Genomic DNA, 19,498 nt, shown 5'->3' with positions numbered 1-19,498 from the left:
ATGGATCAGAATCCATAGTTAATGAGACACCAGTAGTAAGTGGGATTCAATTATTCCATCAGCTGTTTTGCATAACTCACTCTGAAGTTAGTGACAATTCTGTGCACGTGATTGATGCAATGATCAGACCCCTCGTCATTTTAATTTATTTGTATGTTATCTTTCAATGTGACACTTTCTATATCTATATGCAGCTGTATATTTATTTATATACATATAAAAGACCATTCGGATATTTAGGGGTAAAACAGAAAAGCAGTGATTGACACGACCCTATACAACACTTCACAAAAAGAGCGTGAGACTCATTGCTCAAAGTTTAAATCATGGATTGCCCATTGCTTGCTGGATTACATCTACTAGGACATTTCCCACATCGTTCAGCAAAAAGAACCTTTAACGTATGCGGCTGTATAGCACCCTGTACTGTAAGAAGGGTTTCACCAGCCTTGCTTGCACATTCCAGAGATGGGTACAGGAATTCCTTATTTTTTGACCATGTAAATGAGCAAACCACATGGAGTAAACACATAAATAAACACATTGACACTGACAACAAAGTGGCAGCTTCTGTCAACCTGGTCAGGAACTGGAGTAACCTGTTTCAGCAGACCAGGTAAGAGAAGCTGCCAAAACAAACACCTGCTAAAGCTCCTGATGTTGCTGCCACTTCTAGTGCTCTCAAATGTTGCTGTCTCTGCCCTCTTCTGTGGTGGCCGTCACCACATTCTCTCCAATAGTGTGGCAAAAGGCACATGCCAAGATGAGGAAAAGCAGTTTCAGTTAGAGGCAAGTCTGGATTCAAAGTTCAGGAATGTTTGCATCTGGCCTTTTGCTTCAGCCACAGATCTTTGTCCCCACAGCAAAGCAGGTCCCGACATAACACACAGCAGCTGATGCAGAGCTGGAAATAAAACCTCAGATCCAAAAAAGCTCCTAAGAAGGTGCATACATTTAAGCAAATGAAACTACTCAGATGCTCAAAATAATGCGCGTGCTTTAGTGCTTTGCCGAACCAGGGCCTTGAAAAGGAATAGGTACCATGTTCTACGCATAGGACACAATCAGAAAGGTACAGGGTAACCTCAGCACTGATTGAGAATGTGTTCCAAGATGTGTGCTCAATAGAGGACAAGGAAAAAATTGTGTTTTATGCTGAGGAAAAGCTGGGGATACTAGACAAAGTATTCAGCAAGCTGCTTGTCTACTGCTGATTCCATCCAGTGCTTGGCACAGAGCTTTTGCAGCTGCTTCGAGAAGGCCCTGGAGGGATAGGGCCTTCACTGTCCCAAAGGCTGAGGAATGGGTCAAAGCCTCGCAGCTCTGTTTGGTGAGGTCAGTTTGTTGAGTCACTGTCATTTCATAGCACATTTCACTTGGCACCCGTCGTCGCTGGGATTAAGCGAAAAAATCCCAGACTGGTATAGCCCAGGCCCCTGTCAGCAAAAGGAACACATTGAAAAGCAGGGGGCGGGAAAGTGAGAAATTTAAACAATTTTGCTGTTTGCTCCCTTTCCCCTTTTTCTCAGCCTCCTGACAAAAAAGTCCCCTGACCAAAGCCAGGGGCGGCTCTATGTATTTTGCCGCCCCAAACACGGCAGTCAGGCGGCTTTCGGCGGCATGCCTGCGGGAGGTCCGCTGGCCACGCGGATTCGGAAGCATGCCTGCGGGAGGTCCGCCGGTCCTGTGCCTTCGGCGTACCCGCCGCCGAATTGCCACCGAAACCGTGGGAATGGCGGACCTCCCGCAGGCACGCCGCCGAAGGCAGCCTGACTGCCGCCCTCAAGGCGACCGGCAGGCCGCCCCCCGCGGCTTGCCGCCCCAGGCATGCGCTTGCTGCGCTGGTGCCTGGAGCCGCCCCTGACCAAAGCATGTCCTAACCTAAGGCATGATTACAAACTCCTGACTAACATGTTTCTGGTTTCCCCAGATGACTCCTGCTTTTGGGTACCCTCTGTTCAGCCCCCAAACAGCTGCCTGAATCTCCTGAATTTATGGAGAGAGAGCTGCTTAGCCAGCATCAAGGAAACTTTGTGCAATGAAAAATGGCCTTAGGGTATGTCTACACTGCAATCAGAGGTTTGACAGCCTGCATGGGTGACAAAAAGGTTACACATACCCAGAGTCCCGGGTTGGCTTGTACAGCCTGCATTGCTGTAGCTAATTTGCTGTTTTTATTCAAGCTGGCTAGATCAAAGGTAATTTAGGTATGTCTACACATGCTGCAGTCACATCTCTGATTGCTGTGTAGACATTCCCTTGGGAAACTATGGAGCAAAAAGATGTGGAGAGAGCAGCCATAGCCAGACACAGCTAGGGTGCAGTCGCTTGTGTTGAACACAGGGATTTTTCAGATGGAGTCGGTGCAAAACAGAATGAAGCTGGATGAAAATTGTACATGTGTTTAAAATAAATAAAAATACCTCTGTGTTATCCAGTAAGATGTAAAACCAAGGTGTTATGCAGTGTGTGTCTGTGTTAAAGATCACACAAGGCTTTTGAACCCCCTGCCCAAGGATCAGGGTGTGAATCCAGGTGTCATGGCCAAATGGCAGCCTGAGTACACCCTTTCCCGCCCCACACTTAAAATTTCAGCTCTGGTTTCAATGATATTTACCTTCCCCACCCCATCTCCTTATGATCCTGTTGTGTTACTCCATGTCCTCCTACTCTGGACAACACCGATTTCTATTTTATTTATTTATTTTTAACACATGTACAATTTTCCTCCAATTTTATTGTGTTTTGGACAGGCTACAATTACTGAATGAGCAACAGGGGGCTGGGCCTGAGAAACATGGGTTCAGTTCCCTGCTCTGCCACAGACTTCCTGTATGACCTTGGGCAATTCACTTAGCATTGCTGTCTTAGTCCCCTGTCTGTAGAATAGGGATAATAGCAGGGGTGTTCTGAGGATAAATACATTAAAGCTTCAGTGATTATGGTCACGGGGACTGGATAGATGCTGTTTATGGAGATATACCTATCTCATAGAAGTGGAAGGGATCCCAGAAGGTCATTCAGTCCAGCCCCCTACCTTCACTAGCAGGACCAAGTACTGATTTTTGCCCCAATCCCTAAGTGGCCCCCTCAAGGATTGAACTCACAACGCTGGGTTTAGCAGGCCAATGCTCAAACCACTGAGCTAGCCCTCCCCCCTTTATGAATCACATGCCCAGTTCTAACCTTTAATGCAAAACTTTGGTGCTTATAATCTATGGTGGTGGTTTATCTGCATCATTTATACACCACCCAGAACACTGGAATAACAGGGGATCTTGTGGATGAGGATTGAGGGAGTTTGAACAATATCTGACTGTCTGTCTGTGGCAGTAGCAGCAGTATTATTCATTTCTCATTATCAGGACGGAGCACAAAACAGAGTTTAAAGGTAGATGCAATTATAGGTAGCTGGTGTGATTGCAAAATGTGTTAGCCACAGTAGTAGTGTGTTGTCTGGAATGTTGTTATTCTGCATTTTCATTTTGAAAGCCATCCATCCATTCAGTTCCTGTTCTCTCTGTTTTCCCTTCATATTCCCCTACACACCCATTTTACCCTCACCTACTAGAATGTAATTCTTTTTCTAGAATGAGAACAGTAGGGAGCCATTTAAAAAGACTGGAGACTGTATTTCTAGGGAGGCTATCAATATTATAAACCTGGGAAGGTCTGATTCTCAGAAGTGCATGACACCTATAACATCCATTGACTTAAATGGAGGTGTGAGTGCTCAGCACTTCTCAGGATTAGCATTTTGGTGCTTCGTTTTCTGACTCGGATGATTTATGGTCTATTTTGCTTTAATTGTCCGTATCTTATTTATAGGACCTATAACACAGCAACAGGGTCTGAGACTGAACAGACCTAGTTTGCTAGTCATAGGGTCCCTGGGCTGGAACCCAGAGTAGCAGGCAGGCCCCAGGACTGGAGTTGGAACAGAAGACTGTCTCAGCTTGTCCAATGGGACTTTGTTACCCACTGGGGGAAAGGAGGGGGTGTGAGGAGACTATATGCTGACTGGCTGGAGGGCTGAGTCATGAAGGGGGTGGGTTACAGCATGAGTAATGTATGGAAAGGGGTGCTAGATGGAGTGAAAACTAATTCACAGACCCAGCCACAAGGAGGCTAACCTAGGGTGAGTGGACCCTTCCCCCACTTCACTGGCAGAAGTAAGTTTACACTTTGGAAAGTGGGTGTGACTCTAAGGAAGTCTAAGTTGCTGTCTCGTGTACATTGAGGGAAACAAGGAGAAGATGTAGGGGGCAGGGGACCAACTTACACAGCCCTTAGCAAACTTAGACTTCCTTAAAGCTCACGGGGCTTGATTCTTTTACTTATGCTGGTGTAAATCAAGTGTACACTGAAATCAGTGTGAAATCAAGTGTATACTGAAGTTAAACGTGTGAGGAAAATCAAGACCATAGACTTGATTACTCACTTTGAAATTTAGCTCTTGATGTTATATTTAACACTGAAATAATAACTGTAGATAATATGCAAAAACAACGGTGAGGAAATAAAATGGGGTGAGAATAAACCTCAGACAAAATAAAAGAAGGATGTTAACAGAATGAGGTTATGTTGTGTAACTCTCTTCGTGATATAAATGTCTGGTCAGCTCAAACATTAACACAAGCTGACCTTTTCAACCCATTAAGCAGAGGCAGGCATGACTGCAATTCCGGTGGCATGACATTTTCACTGAATGACATAATTCTCTAATAATTTCTTGAAAAACCTATGATGAAATATACACTAAGACAACTGTTCTGGCCCTTCCAGACACCTGTGAGTCAGAGACTAATTTTTCCCATAGATACAAATGAAACATCACAGCCAATTTTCTGAAAGCTGTGACAATTAGCGAGGGATTGGTTTTTTTTATATATATATGGACTTAGATTGTACTATTTCCATAGTTGGGTCTACTTAAATCACTTGGGGTTCTTTTTACCTCCCTTTATTTTCACCAGGTCTGTAGTTAGTCAGAGACCTGGGATATTTGTAGTGCTAATGTGTTTTGGAAGGCTAATTTTCCCCTATCTTAGGAATGTTACAATTGCTATACAAGGGGACCAGATGACTCTTGGGTTGGTAACAGAATAGGGAGTCTTCCTTCTAGGTAACCAGTTGACCCACATTAGTACTAATCAAAGGTCATTCTCATCTAATGGATACTTGGTGGTCTCTGTCAAATGAATTGGTAATCTCAGTACAGTGGTCATGTGCCCATATCACAAGCCCCACAATAAATGGCACCAATTGGTACCCTGTCAGCATTCTCAACAGCAAAGCCAATGGATGAATAGACACATAAAGCTATGAACTGTCATTGCACCACCTAAAGATGACCACCTTGAGCTGGAGGGGCTAAGACAGTAGCAGCAAAGGAGGGAAGCTTGCATGGTCAGTGCTTAAGCTGTATCTATTTTGTGGATAAAGAAAGGACTTGAGTTTTCAGAGCTGTCTATCTAGGCAATGCAGAGTAAAGCTCCCTAACTATACACATCACCTTCTCACACACACATATACCCACACCCACTCAAGAAACCGACATCTTTCCTACCACCAGGTAATCAACAGGAATCAACGACAGTCACCCAGATGATGTGTAGCTAAACGTGTTGTAACTTTGACTTTTAAGACAACCCTTTATTGTGTGAATCTACCTAGTTGGAGGCAGGGTGGAAAAGAATTAGGTACCGTATACAATTTTGAATGGATCTGAGAGCCATCAGAAGGACTGTCAGGTATGATCAACCAGAACAACTGGGCAAATCCTTTTGTGAGGGGTATCTATGCTGATAAATCAAACATATAAGAGGACTCCACTAGATATACCTGGCAGAGGACTTGGAAGAAAAGTTAGAGCTCTGAGGCCCAGACAGGAGAATGTGTCTGACCAAGAGGATCAAAGGAAAAACTGGATTGTTAGAAATGTAAGGTGTTTTCTTTCCTTTTCATTGAACTAAGATGAAGGATTCTTATCCAGATTACTTTATGCAAAGCTTAACCCCAGATATACAGTATTATGCAAATCATTTCTTTTGTTTTAAAATGCTTCCCTCTATTTTAATAAATCTTTCTTTAATACAACTAAACAGGTCTTAGACAATTGCCTGGGTAATTTTTTGCAGACAACTCTGAAAAAAGCCAAACCTCTGAAGAGAGGCCAAGAAAGGAAAAGGGTTCTGAAACCATACCCCACTTGTATGTCTCAATCAACAGGCTATAGGCCAAAGTGATCCTATCCCAGGAGATGTGTCATGTGCAGAGTTGTGGTCAGACTGACACACAGGAAAACACTTAAGGACCAAAGTGGAGACATGAGTTGAAGCGGGACAGGTGACACTGTATGAAAAAATTAAAGTCAATATGATATTGTAACAGGACTTGCTGTCCCTTTAAGGGAGGCTGTTAGCCTAGCAAGGCCCGGTTCCCAGTTCAGCCCATAATGAAGACATTCCAGGAATTCTAGCTTCCAAGCTGATGGGAGCTGTAGACCTGAAAGTCAGTCATTGTGGGGAAGGGAGCTGGACTGTAAGTATGTTCCCTTTCCATAGTGTGACAGGAAACAGTGAGGGAGTGTGCTGTGTGGTGGTTCTCCCTGCTGAGAAACTAGGGGGTGGGGGGGAAGAAAGGGCCTCGGGGAGGGGATGTGGAGTGGGAAGGGGAATAATGAACTTGAGCTCTGCATCTCCCCAAAGGGAAAAGGACTTTCTAGAAGAAGCCTACACCTTAGGAGGCTAGTAATGATAGCCTCTGGGTACTTTGGGTGTTCTGTGAGGAAGGGCACATGAAGGGAGACAGAGTGAGGTTGGAGGAGACAGCTGCTTTTATCATATAGGCCTTTTGTATGTATTTGAAGGAGGGAGTGAGCTCCCCTATGACTGTATAGCAACACCTGGAGATGGCGTACTTATATCCTTGCACCAAGAGATGTGAACCCCTGACAGAAGGGGAGAAATTCATATGGATCCTGGAGAGAGGGTTGTACCCTAGGGAATGAGTAGCTGAGTGAAAGGTTGCTTAGGTTGGAGTGTGTCTGTGTTTTTTGTTTTTGTTTTGTTTCCTTTTGACTTTTGTTTGCTCTGGAAGGGATGGGGCTTTTGGATTAGCCAGAAAATAAAACTACCGATGCAGAAGGGAAACCGAGGCAGCAGATGCATCTCTGCATGGGAGAGGTAAGGTTCCCCATTACAGATGCATTGAACCATTAAGACAACAAAAACAATAGAAGTATAGAAGAATACAAACATTACAAAATGCTGCGCAATTTATATCAAAGGTTGTAGGACAAAAATTATTATAGTACTGAGTAATTTGAGGAAAATATATTCCAGTGTAATTAAAGATTGTCATAATATTACAAGTAGACAATTGGGAAATATTAAGACTGAATTCTTATTTTATCTCACCCACTTTTCCCAATCTGGGCAACATTGTGCTCGTCCTTATGGATTTTTCTAGATTAGGAAAAGAGGATGAAGTTAAATTGGGGGTTTTAACTCACTCCAATTTTTTCTCCTAATCTAGACAAATTATGTGGCACTCTCTATAGGGCAAAAAAGGGACTTATTTCAGTTGTTAGCCCAATCCGATCTGCTTAACTTGACTGAAAACCTTGATTAGCACATGTGGACGCAACTTCAGACAGTTTTAGCTAGTTGTGCTGTAGCCAAGGTGGGAACACGACTGAGTTACGTTAACTCTGTTGAGATAACTCAGTAGAAAAAGCACCTTTCTGACTATGAAGACAGGCCCTCTGTTGGTAGACGTTGGTCTTGTGTTGATAAGAATTTAAAGATGTGATGTTAAATTATGCTAGCCAGTTTGAGATAATACATTCTAAAATACTAGTCAAGACTAAGCACGTTTTTACTCTGGTATATGCTAAACTAGTTGAATTAAAGCCCAGGGGTAGAAGGAGAGAGATCAAACCAACTAACATTTAACATCATACCTAGTTAAATACTAATTAAGACGAGGTGAAGGGAGAATAAGTAAGGTGCAAGGAGCCTTCTCACTCCCTTGCGTGGCCCATGTATGGATCAGGCACACTTGCAGTCCCTGAGTGCAGGTGAGTTTAAGAACTGCCCCCCATGGGGATGCCTGTGGAATGAAGCTGGAATATCAGTGCATGGGAAGAATGCTGCACACTCCAAAAGGTGTAGCAGCAGGTACATTGATTCTGAACTTCTGGGAGGCATTCTGACTGACACACAGCAGTGCCTTAAAGTAAAATGCCTTAAAGTTCACTTCAGGATGACAATGAACTTGGACTCTGCTCAGGTTTTAGAAGAAAACACTTGAAAGTCTTTGAAATCACAAAGATCTGAAAGAAACAATACTCATTCCTGGAATTCAGCCTTTTAGTGATAAACAAAACTGGCTGTAACACCCCACCTCAGCCCTCACTTCAGCTGCAACCAGCTGAGAGGAGAGGAGTAACTGTTTTCTGTGCAATCACATTGTATTCTTGCTGTCAGAAAAGAAAGGAGTATAAAGCCTGTCACACAGAAGAGCTCAGAATAATCCAGAAAGAGAGTGAGAACATGGACTGGGTAAGTAACTTTCTTCCCATGTACAGCAGTTAACTCAACTCTCTTACGTTATGTCAGCACATCACGGACGTGACATTAAAGCTGAGCTTCAACAGTAAGTGGAGACCATTCTCACCCACTCCCCTCTGTCCATGACTGCACCCTCTGTTTGCGCCTCCCAAGGCTAGTTTAAACAAACCTGGGCCTCCTGCAAAGTGTTTGCAGGGCCTCTGGCTGTGTGCAACCCAACTTCCACCTACCCAAATCTGTCCCACCCAGGGCCGGCTCCAGGCACCAGCCTGGCAAGCAGGTGTTTGGGGCGGCTGCTCCGGAGAGGGGCGGCAGGTCCAGCTATTCGGCGGCAATTCAGCGGACGGTCCCTCACTCCCGCTCGTAGCGAAAGACCTCCCGCCGAATTGCCGCCGCAGATCGCCATCGCGGCTTTTTTTTTTTTTTTTTTTTGGCTGCTTGGGGCGGCCAAAACCCTGGAGTCGGTCCTGGTCCCACCTCCTCTGACAACTCAGCTGGAGGTTTCAGTCCCATGAAGGTCTGTGTATATGAGGATGGGGGGAGGTAGGAGAATATTGGATAGAGGCCTTCTGTTAAACAGGACAAGGGGGCATCCATGTGATGTGCTCCTGCCAGGGATGTGATAACGAGGGACATATCCTGATTCTCCAGCAGCTTTTGTTCCATGCCTTTGACACTTGAGCATGAGCAGCAAACATGACACTAGCATTACAGCTGGTCCCAGATCAGCTGCTGTTTTGGCAGCATTGAGTGACTCAGTTCTTAACATGATTTTTTGGTTCTGTATGTCAGGGGCATTATTTCTGGGGAGGGACAAAGTTGTGTCAGCATATAGAACATGCTATGTGATTATATGATATCTTGCAATGTTGTGGCAGGATGGGGGAGAAAGTGGAAAACAGACCTATGAAAAGTTGGGTGGGGGCGCAGGCAACTGTCACTGCTGCTCCATAATAACAAATGACTTCCCTGTATGGTAACTGCACTGTAACTGAAAAGGAGATGTTCCCTGCCTGAGTCTATAGGAGATAGCTAAATCTACCCCACAGTGCCAAGCCTGAGTAGCTGAGCTCTGGAGAGATCTCCAGGGGGAGAAGGAACCCACCCCACAAGGCAGTAATAGGCAGTGGTTCTGATCTGAGGAGGCTGCTCCTGCCTATTGGTATGTTAAACCTGTAGGCTGCCATTGCAAATTTCAGGGTTTTTTCTGGTCTTGCTTGTAGGCTAGGGCGCTCTGTGGGGAAGCATGCAAGCTGGGCCTAGCAGCAACCAGTCTGCAGCCAACCAGCCTATAGTGGTGGGGGGGGGGGGGGGATGGGAGGAGTTATACCTCTCTGTCTTAAGGAGTAGCTTTCCTTGTCTCTCTCTGTTTGGGGTTCTTATGTGTTATCATTCTGAATTCTAAGAATGAAAGTAGTGTTTCATTGCAATCTTCCAGCAAGAATATTTGTTTTTAATCTAAGTTCTATGTGTATACATGGAACATAGACTAACCTCCAAGGTGCCTTGGGCAACCCCTCCACAATGGGGTGGGTAGAACACAGAGGAGCTTTGCAGTTGTGAAAACTCAGAACCGTCTCTTCCTTCCACCCAGGGGCAGCTCTATGTATTTTGCCGCCCCAAGCACGGCAGTCAGGCAGCCTTCGGTGGTGCGCCTGCGGGAGGTCCGCTGGTATCGCGGATTCGGCGGCATGCCTGCGGGTGGTCCGTCGGTCCCATGCCTTCGGCATACCCGCTGCCAAATTGCCGCCAAAGCTGCAGGACCGGCGGACCTCCCGCAGGCATGCAGCCGAAGGCAGCCTGACTGCCGCCCTCACGTCGACCAGCAGGCCGCCCCCCCGCGGCTTGCCGCCCCAGGCACGCACTTGGAGCGCTGGTGCCTGGAGCCGCCCCTGCTTCCACCCTCACCAGCTCTGCTCTGTGCCATGCAGGGGGTGAACACATCTTGTGTAGTCCCCAAATCCAGCTGCTCCAGCCAGTGGAACTGCATTATTTCCAATACCAAAAGGACTTCCACAGCCATAGTGGCTGGATCTGATTGTCCCGTAGTGAACATACTTCAGATGACAGCCTCCTCCCCCAGGAGCCAAGTCAGTAGAGGCTGTATGTTGTAAGAAGATATAAGTTATTTTCCCCTGGGCAGAGGCAGTAGAAGTTGACTGGGCAGAGCCAGAGCCAGTAGAAGTTGTGCTGAGTAGTCTCTGCTCTCTGGATAAGATGGTTGGAACTTGGAACTGAGTTCAGCTTGTCTTGGATGGGAGATGAGTCTCTCTGGATCAAGCCAGGAGAAGTCACATGCACATCTTAAAAATATGGTATTTGCTGTTTATTAGTCTTAAGGTTTAAAGAAAAATATTCTGTTTAGCGAAGATTTAACAACCAATCTTTCTTTCACTTTCAGATACGGGATCTGTGGGATCTCCTTACTTCAGCAATAATGCTAGAGCCTGGGGATCTGATTGAATTTCAGAGAATGGGATACCAACACTGGGGCATCTATGTGGGAAAGGGACATGTGGTCCACTTCACATTTCCAGGTAAATAAGAATAAAAAGTTGAATCCTTCCATAGATTCATCACATAATCCAAAATTCTCATCTGATGTTTTGACTCTTGTATAAAAATGATCTCACCGCAGTTCCCAGCAGGACAGGTGTGCACAGCACATGACCCATCATTACAATTTACACTAATTGGTCCCTTGGCATTCTCATCAGATAGATGAAGGCCTGAGTGGCTCCTGGAGATTGAACTCTTGTTTCACCCAAGTGATGTCCGCTCTAGGTATTTGGCTAAAGCACACTGAGGTTGTTGGGTGGCAAGATGGGGAAAGCACACTTGTGAAAAGGCAATAACCAAAACTGTTCCCTCTACTCTTCCTCGTGCCTCTGATCCTCTGATATTCAAAGCTGTATGTAGTCTGAGCCTTTCTTGATGCATCTCAGATGCAATTTCTCACACTTAAATCACAAACCAAAAGTCACTGATCACTCAGACCTCTACAAGCCCTTCCTTGGCTCAGCCACAGCTAGAGCAGATTCAGTCTCCATAAAAATAACAGGAGTACTTGTGGCACCTTAGAGACTAACAAATTTATTAGAGCATAAGCTTTCGTGGGCTACAACCCACTTCTTTGGATGCATATAGAGTGAAACATATATTGAGGAGATATATGTACACACACATACAGAGAGCATGAACAGGTGGGAGTTGTCTTACCAAATCTGAGAGGCCAATTAAGTAAGAGAAAAAAAACTTTTGAAGTGATAATCAAGATGGCTCAGTACAGACAGTTTGATAAGAAGCAAGTGTGAAAATACTTACAAGGGGAGATAGATTCAATGTTTGTAATGGCTCAGCCATTCCCAATCCCTATTTAGCCCTGAGTTGATTGTGTCTAGTTTGCATATCAATTCCAGCTCAGCAGTCTCTCGTTGGAGTCTGTTTTTGAAGTTTTTCTGTTTTAAGATAGCCACCCGCAGGTCTGTCAAAGAATGGCCAGACAGGTTAAAGTGTTCTCCCACTGGTTTTTGAGTATTATGATTCCTGATGTCAGATTTGTGTCCATTAATTCTTTTGCGTAGAGACTGTCCGGTTTGGCCAATGTACATGGCAGAGGGGCATTGCTGGCACATGATGGCATATATCACATTGGTAGATGTGCAGGTGAACGAGCCACTGATGGTATGGCTGATGTGATTAGGCCCTATGATGGTGTCACTTGAATAGATATGTGGACAGAGTTGGCATCGGGCTTTGTTACAAGGATAGGTTCCTGGGTCAGTGTTTTTGTTCAGTGATGTGTGGTTGCTGGTGAGTATTTGCTTTAGGTTGGGGGGTTGTCTGTAAGCGAGGACAGGTCTGTCTCCCAAGATCTGTGACAGTAAAGGATCATCTTTCAGGATAGGTTGTAGATCTCTGATGATGCGCTGGAGAGGTTTTAGTTGGGGGCTGAAGGTGACAGCTAGTGGTGTTCTGTTATTTTCTTTGTTGGCCCTGTCTTGTAGGAGGTGACTTCTGGGTACTCGTCTGGCTCTGTCAATCTGTTTTTTCACTTCAGCAGGTGGGTATTGTAGTTTTAAGAATGCTTGATAGAGATCTTGTAGGTGCTTGTCTCTATCTGAGGGATTGGAGCAAATGCGGTTATATCTTAGAGCTTGGCTGTAGACAATGGATCGTGTGGTGTGTCCTGGATGGAAGCTGGAGGCATGTAGGTAAGTGTAGCGGTCAGTAGGTTTCTTACAAGACAAACTTTGCCTCTCTACAAAGGAAAAAGGACACTAAACTATCTAAACTGCTACATGCCACAAGGAGCCACAACAGTAGTTCCCTTAACCCACCCAGCAATATTGGTAACCTTTCCAGCTATACTCTTAGCCCAGCAGAAGAGTCTGTCCTATCTCGGGGCCTCTCCTTTTGTCCCTCCAGACCCACGAACATGATACAGTTCTGCGGTGACCTAGAATCCTACTTTCGACGTCTCCGACTCAAAGAATATTTCCAACATACCTCTGAACAGCATACTAACCCACAGAATCCTCCCTACCAGCACTACAAACAAAAGGATTCTGCGTGGACTCCTCCGGACGGTCGAAACAACAGACTGGATTTCTACATAGATTGCTTCCGTCAACGTGCAAAGGCTGAAATTGTGGATAAGCAACATCACTTGCCCCATAACCTCAGCCATGCTGAACACAACGCCATCTACAGCCTCAGAAACAACCCTGACATCATTATCAAAAAGGCTGACAAAGGAGGTGCTGTCGTCATCATGAATAAATTGGAATATGACCAAGAGGCTGCTAGACAGCTCTCTAACACCACATTCTACAGGCCATTATCCTCTGATCCCACTGAGGATTACCTAAAGAAACTACACCATCTGCTAAAAAAACTCCCTGACAAAGCACAGGAACAAATCTGTACAGACACATGCCTAGAACCCCGACCAGGGACATTCTATTTGCTACCCAAGATCCATAAACCTGGAAATCCTGGACGCCCCATCATCTCAGGCATTGGCACCCTAACATCAGGCTTGTCTGGTTATGTGGACTCTCTCCTCAGACCCTACGCTACCAGCACTCCTAGCTATCTTCGAGATACTACTGACTTCCTGAGGAAACTAGAATCCATCGGTGATCTTCCAGAAAACACCATCCTGGCCACTATGGACGTAGAAGCCCTCTACACCAATATTCCACACACAGATGGACTACAAGCTATCAGGAACAGTATCCCCGACAATGTCACAGCTAACCTGGTGGCTGAACTCTGTGACTTTGTCCTCACCCACAACTATTTCACATTTGGGGACAATATATACCTTCAAGTCAGCGGCACTGCTATGGGTACCCGCATGGCCCCACAGTATGCCAACATTTTTATGGCTGACTTAGAACAACGCTTCCTTAGCTCTCGTCCCCTAACGCCCCTACTCTACTTGCGCTACATTGATGACATCTTCATCATCTGGACCCATGGAAAAGAAGCCCTTGAGGAATTCCACCATGATTTCAATAATTTCCATCCCACCATCAACCTCAGCCTAGATCAATCCACACAAGCGGTCCATTTCCTGGACACTACTGTGCTAATAAGCGATGGTCACATAAATACCACCCTGTACCGGAAACCTACTGACCGCTACACTTACCTTCATGTGCCAGCAATGCCCCTCTGCCATGTACATTGGCCAAACCGGACAGTCTCTACGCAAAAGAATTAATGGACACAAATCTGACATCAGGAATCATAATACTCAAAAACCAGTGGGAGAACACTTTAACCTGTCTGGCCATTCTTTGACAGACCTGCGGGTGGCTATCTTAAAACAGAAAAACTTCAAAAACAGACTCCAACGAGAGACTGCTGAGCTGGAATTGATATGCAAACTAGACACAATCAACTCAGGGCTAAATAGGGATTGGGAATGGCTGAGCCATTACAAACATTGAATCTATCTCCCCTTGTAAGTATTTTCACACTTGCTTCTTATCAAACTGTCTGTACTGAGCCATCTTGATTATCACTTCAAAAGTTTTTTTTCTCTTACTTAATTGGCCTCTCAGAGTTGGTAAGACAACTCCCACCTGTTCATGCTCTCTGTATGTGTGTGTATATATATCTCCTTGTAAAAGGGTTTGCGCCGGGGCTCGACCCTTCAGGACAGGAGGGGAGCCACACCGACTCCCTACTGCACGAATTAAATAGTCCGTTAGCTCAGGACTCAGCCCCTCTGGTCCAGGGGGCTGAGGAAACCACAGTCAAGAACCCAGGCCCTCTGGAACAGGGGCTGGGCAGGCAGGCAGTCACTAAGCTCAGGCCCTTGGATGCAGGGCTGAGCACAAACAGTCAATCTAGCTCAGGCCCTCGGTAGCAGGGGCTGAGCACAAGCCGTCAATCAGCTCTGGCCCTTGGAGGCAGGGCGGAGCACAAACAGTCAATCTAGCTCAGGCCCTCGGTAGCAGGGGCTGAGCACAAGCAGTTAATAAGCTCTGGCCCTGGGAGGCAGGGCGGAGCACAGATAGTCAATTTAGCTCAGGCCCTCTGGAGCAGGGGCTGAGCACAAGCAGTCAATAAGCTCAGGCCCCTTTCAGCAGGGGCTGAGCACACACAGTCTATAAGCTCTGGCCCTTGGAGGCAGGGCGGAGCACAAATAGTCAATTTAGCTCAGGTCCTCTGGAGCAGGGGCTGAGCACAAGCAGTCAATAAGCTCAGGCCCTCTGTAGCAGGGGCTGAGCAGACCAGTAGTCCCTTAGCTCTGGCCCTGGGTCAGGGCGGAGCACCAATAGTTAATTTAGCTCAGGCCCTCTGCAGCAGGGGCTGAGCACAAGCAGTCAAGAAGCTCAGGCCTCTGTAGCAGGGGCTGAGCACACAGGCAGTTTAGGAGCTCCGGCCCTGGGTCAGGGCGGAGCACAATAGTTCATTTAGCTCAGGCCCTCTGCAGCAGGGGCTGAGCACAAGCAGTCAATAAGCTCAGGCCTCTGTAGCAGGGGCTGAGCACACAGGCAGTTTAGGAGCTCTGGCCCTGGGTCAGGGCGGAGCACAAGCAGGCAATTGGCCTAGGCAGGTAAGGGGCTCAGGTTCCTACCTGCGTTGGGTGAGGGGGAAGCCTGCCACCCGTGTGTAGGGGTGGCAGGGGGGGACACAGGCCCACCCACTCCACTGTGTCCCAGCCCGGGGCCCTAGCAGCGATTAGTGTCGCTGCCGGTCAGTGGGGTATCCTGACCGAAACACACTGCCATGGGCTCATAGGCCTCTGTAGCCTGACTGGGGTCGGCTACCCCCGGGCTACTTCCATTGTCCCCCTCAGGGCCTACCTCGTCTGTGGCACCGGCTGCGGTCCAGTCCATCAGTGGGGACTCCTCTCGGCCGGGGCTTGGCGGCAGGTCTGGTAGCTCTGTAGGGAAATCCGGCCACTGATCCTCGGGCGGTTCCTCCGGATAACAACAGGGCGGGAAGGACTCTGGCGGGGCCTCCCCTTCAGGGTTGCTGTGGGGGAGTTCCACGGGCGCCTCCCAGCGACGGGAGCGGACGGGCTCCGGCGGCTCTTCTTCGTAGTGAGCTCGGGGCAGCTCCGGCCAGCTAGGGTATCCACCTCGGGCTTCCGAGGTATCCTGGCGGGGAGCTCCCGACCGCACGTCTGCTCCCTGCGGTGGCCGGCGCCTGACTGAGCTCTGGCTGCTGGCTCTTATACTTCCTGTCCCGCCCCTTGACTTCCGGGGGGCGGGGACAGGTGGTGGTGGCTCCGCCCACTTGGGTGTTTGCGCCGGGGCTCCCTCTTCAGGACAGGAGGGGAGCCACACCGACTCACTACACTCCTCAATATATGTTTCACTCTATATGCATCCGAAGAAGTGGGTTGTAGCCCATGAAAGCTTATGCTCTAATAAATTTGTTAGTCTCTAAGGTGCCACAAGTACTCCTGTTATTTTTGCGGATACAGACTAACACGGCTGCTACTCTGAAATCAGTCTCCATAATAAGCTCCAAGCAATTTGGGCCCAGAATTTGCTCAGTTCAGATTTGGGCCCCAAATCTGACCCTCTCCCTCAAGATTTTAGTTCATCAGTATTGCTTAATGTCTCAAATCTATCTAGCTAACGTACTCATGTGGCCTCCATTACCACAGTATCTGAGAACCTCACAATCTCTACTTCTATTTACCCTTTCTTTAAAGTAGAAAAGTACTATTATCCCCATTTTACAGATGGGGAACTAAGGCAGAGAGAGATACTGTGTCCCAAGAAAGCCAAATGTGTCACAGGAAGTCTGTGGAACAGCAGAGTCTCGAATTCAGGTCTCCCAAATCCCAGCTTTCCACCTAACCACTCAACAACCTTTCCTCTCACTTCCAACAGGAGATACTGTATGCTTCGCATATCTCAGTCAGGAGTTGCTCTTCTTGGGCCAACCAAGAGAAGCAGCGCTAAGTATGCCTTTTCTAGATATCACTCTTAGAGCTGGCTGAAACTTTTTGGACAAATAGCTTATTCACTGAAAAACACAGTTTGGGGTCAACCAAAACTATTTACAAATTTGGATCAAATTGGAGAATAGTTTCAGCTTAAAAAATAATTTTTTAAAAGTTGAAACATTTTGCTTTGACATTTTCTAAACAAAACATTTTGACTTGGTTTTGAAATCTAGCTCATGCTTTTAAAATAACGAAACTAGGGTGAAAAAATCTACCCAGACTAAACAAAATGTAATGAAGGAATCTCATTCTGAGTCTAACAAAACATCTCATTCAACCCAAAACAAACTTTTGGGGGGGATTTTTTCCCTCCAGTTCAGCCACTGAACCAAAAAAAAAAAAAATATATCACTTATTTGTGAGGATCTAGTCAATCCTGTCAGATCTGGGCAAACTGCCAACCCTCTTTCACCTCTTATTGGCTGTCTTTTTTTTTTTCCTAAGAGTTGGAAGAGGGATTGAATAATATGCTTAATGGAGAATTCTTCAAAGCGAAAGTGCAAAAGGAGCGTCTGAGGAACGTGGCTCGTGTTTCAAGCTATGCTGTAAACAACCAATTAGATAAAAAGCACCCTCCATTACCTCTTCTTCATGTGGTAAAGAGAGCTGAGCACCTGGTGGGGAAGAATATAGACTACAATCTACTTATGTCTAACTGCGAACATTTTGCCACTATGATGAGATATGGCATTGCTGAATCACAGCAGGTAAGTCTGGTTCCTTCACCTGATCTCCATTTAGAAATGACTCCCTAGGGGCATGATTCTGTTTTGATTTGCATTTGTATTACATCAGTGGAGTGATTTCAAGATTGCCATCAGGATAACAGAACAGAAGCAGGCCTTACATATGTATAGAATATAAAGCAATGTTGGTACTCTGGTCAAACAAGAAACAAATTAACGTATATGACTATTACATAATAGAGACAAGATGGATGAGGTGATATCTTTTATTGGATCAGCTTGTATTAGTGAAAGAGATAAGTGTTCCAGCTCCACGGAACTTTTCAGGTGCGACACACAAACAGAGAAATGCTCTCAAATTGGGTGCAGAGCCTCACTTTGTTTGACCAGATATGGGATAAACCAGGGAGACAAAAGATGACTTTGAAACAGTTCAGTGCCAGTCATTTCTGAACACTTTCTCTGATTTCATGGGAAATCCCTCTCATGCTGAGCCTGGAATCAGAAAAAAACAAAACCGACTATGTTTCGCCTTGCCCCTCCCAGCCCCAATGGGAAAAAGTATAATTGACAGGTCTGTATTAGACTCACAAGTGATTAGTTCTTAGATTCTGGCTCACATGAATCTTCACTCTCATCATGAACTTGGCTTCTTGTTTTAGGCAGTTTACTTTGAAGTGGATGAAGGTTTTGTGAAGCAGATAAAGAAATGGCTAGCCGAGATCAATGAGTAGCTTGTGGATCGGTGAGTATGCATTTAAATGGGCACTGACGTCTTAGATAGAGATCAATTGCACCTACATTGATGCAATATACAGCCCATCATACACAAGTACCAAAGGTAAATTATTCACCTATACGTCCCTGAACAACTTTCACATTAGTGACAGGAGGGTCTTCCCTACTCACAAAAGGAGAAAACACACTTATAACAAGATGTGAGCCCCTTCCCCATTAATGGTGGGTTTGTGGAGGAAGGGGATGATCCTTTCTTTCAACACAGACCCCACATAACTAAGTCCACTTACATTAACAAAGGAATAGTCTCTCTTCTCCCATAAAATCTCTGCCCCCTTCACACTAATGACGATCAACCTCCCCCAATGTAGCCCACATGTTCAAGAGTGGTGTCTAAGACCCCCGCATACATTACTAAAAAAGGGGAAATTCTCCCCCACTACCTCCCTGAGCATGAATATTGAGTGTAATAATCATCAAATTTGGGGGACTGGAAAAAGCTCTTGGAAGTATGTTAAACGGTCTTGGTTATTTACTCTAGACGCAATGGAAAACTGGATTGCTAGAGAAAGAACCTTTTCTACATGAAGCAGCATTCAGAGGCTAGGAATAACTGACTTGAAAAAGCAAATAAAATGCTTACTAATAACCCTTGTGCACTCTCCTCCTTCTACTTTGTGGTGCTATGGCTATGAAACTGCGATGCTTTGGTATTCTGTATATTGAACATTTCTAAGAGCTCTGCCTATGTGTCCAGACTAGTGCTGGTCAAAAAAGGTAAGTATCATTCACAAAGGCTCAAAAGAAATCAAAATTTAGTTTTGTTTAAAACTTTCAATTTTTTCAATGTATTGATTTTAATTTTAATTTCATTTCAGTAGCGAGAGGGAACATTCTCTTGCTTTTTTAAATTTTTCCACTGGACAAAGGCAGGGGTAGCAGAGGGACAGAGTAATTATATTCCTAACAAAATAACATTCAATTGTTTTGGAATATTTTAAAACTTTTAGTTTTGA

General features: G+C 45.7%; 1 protein-coding gene across 1 annotated transcript; it reads left to right on the top strand.

Annotated features, from left to right (window-relative positions):
* The first annotated feature begins 8,558 nt into the window (after window positions 1–8,558).
* On the top strand, window positions 8,559–18,478 carry LOC135873101 (phospholipase A and acyltransferase 3-like). Its single transcript, XM_065397579.1, has 4 exons — window positions 8,559–8,567; window positions 10,978–11,113; window positions 17,503–17,765; window positions 18,407–18,478. The coding sequence occupies exons 1-4, from the start codon at window positions 8,559–8,561 to the stop codon at window positions 18,476–18,478; spliced, it is 480 nt and encodes a 159-aa protein (XP_065253651.1).
* The last annotated feature ends 1,020 nt before the right edge of the window (window positions 18,479–19,498 follow it).

Source organism: Emys orbicularis, chromosome 1, assembly GCF_028017835.1.
Source record: "Emys orbicularis isolate rEmyOrb1 chromosome 1, rEmyOrb1.hap1, whole genome shotgun sequence".
NCBI classification, from domain to species: Eukaryota; Metazoa; Chordata; order Testudines; family Emydidae; genus Emys; species Emys orbicularis.
Note: the sequence above shows the minus strand (reverse complement) of the source record. Positions and strands in the feature narration are given on the sequence as shown.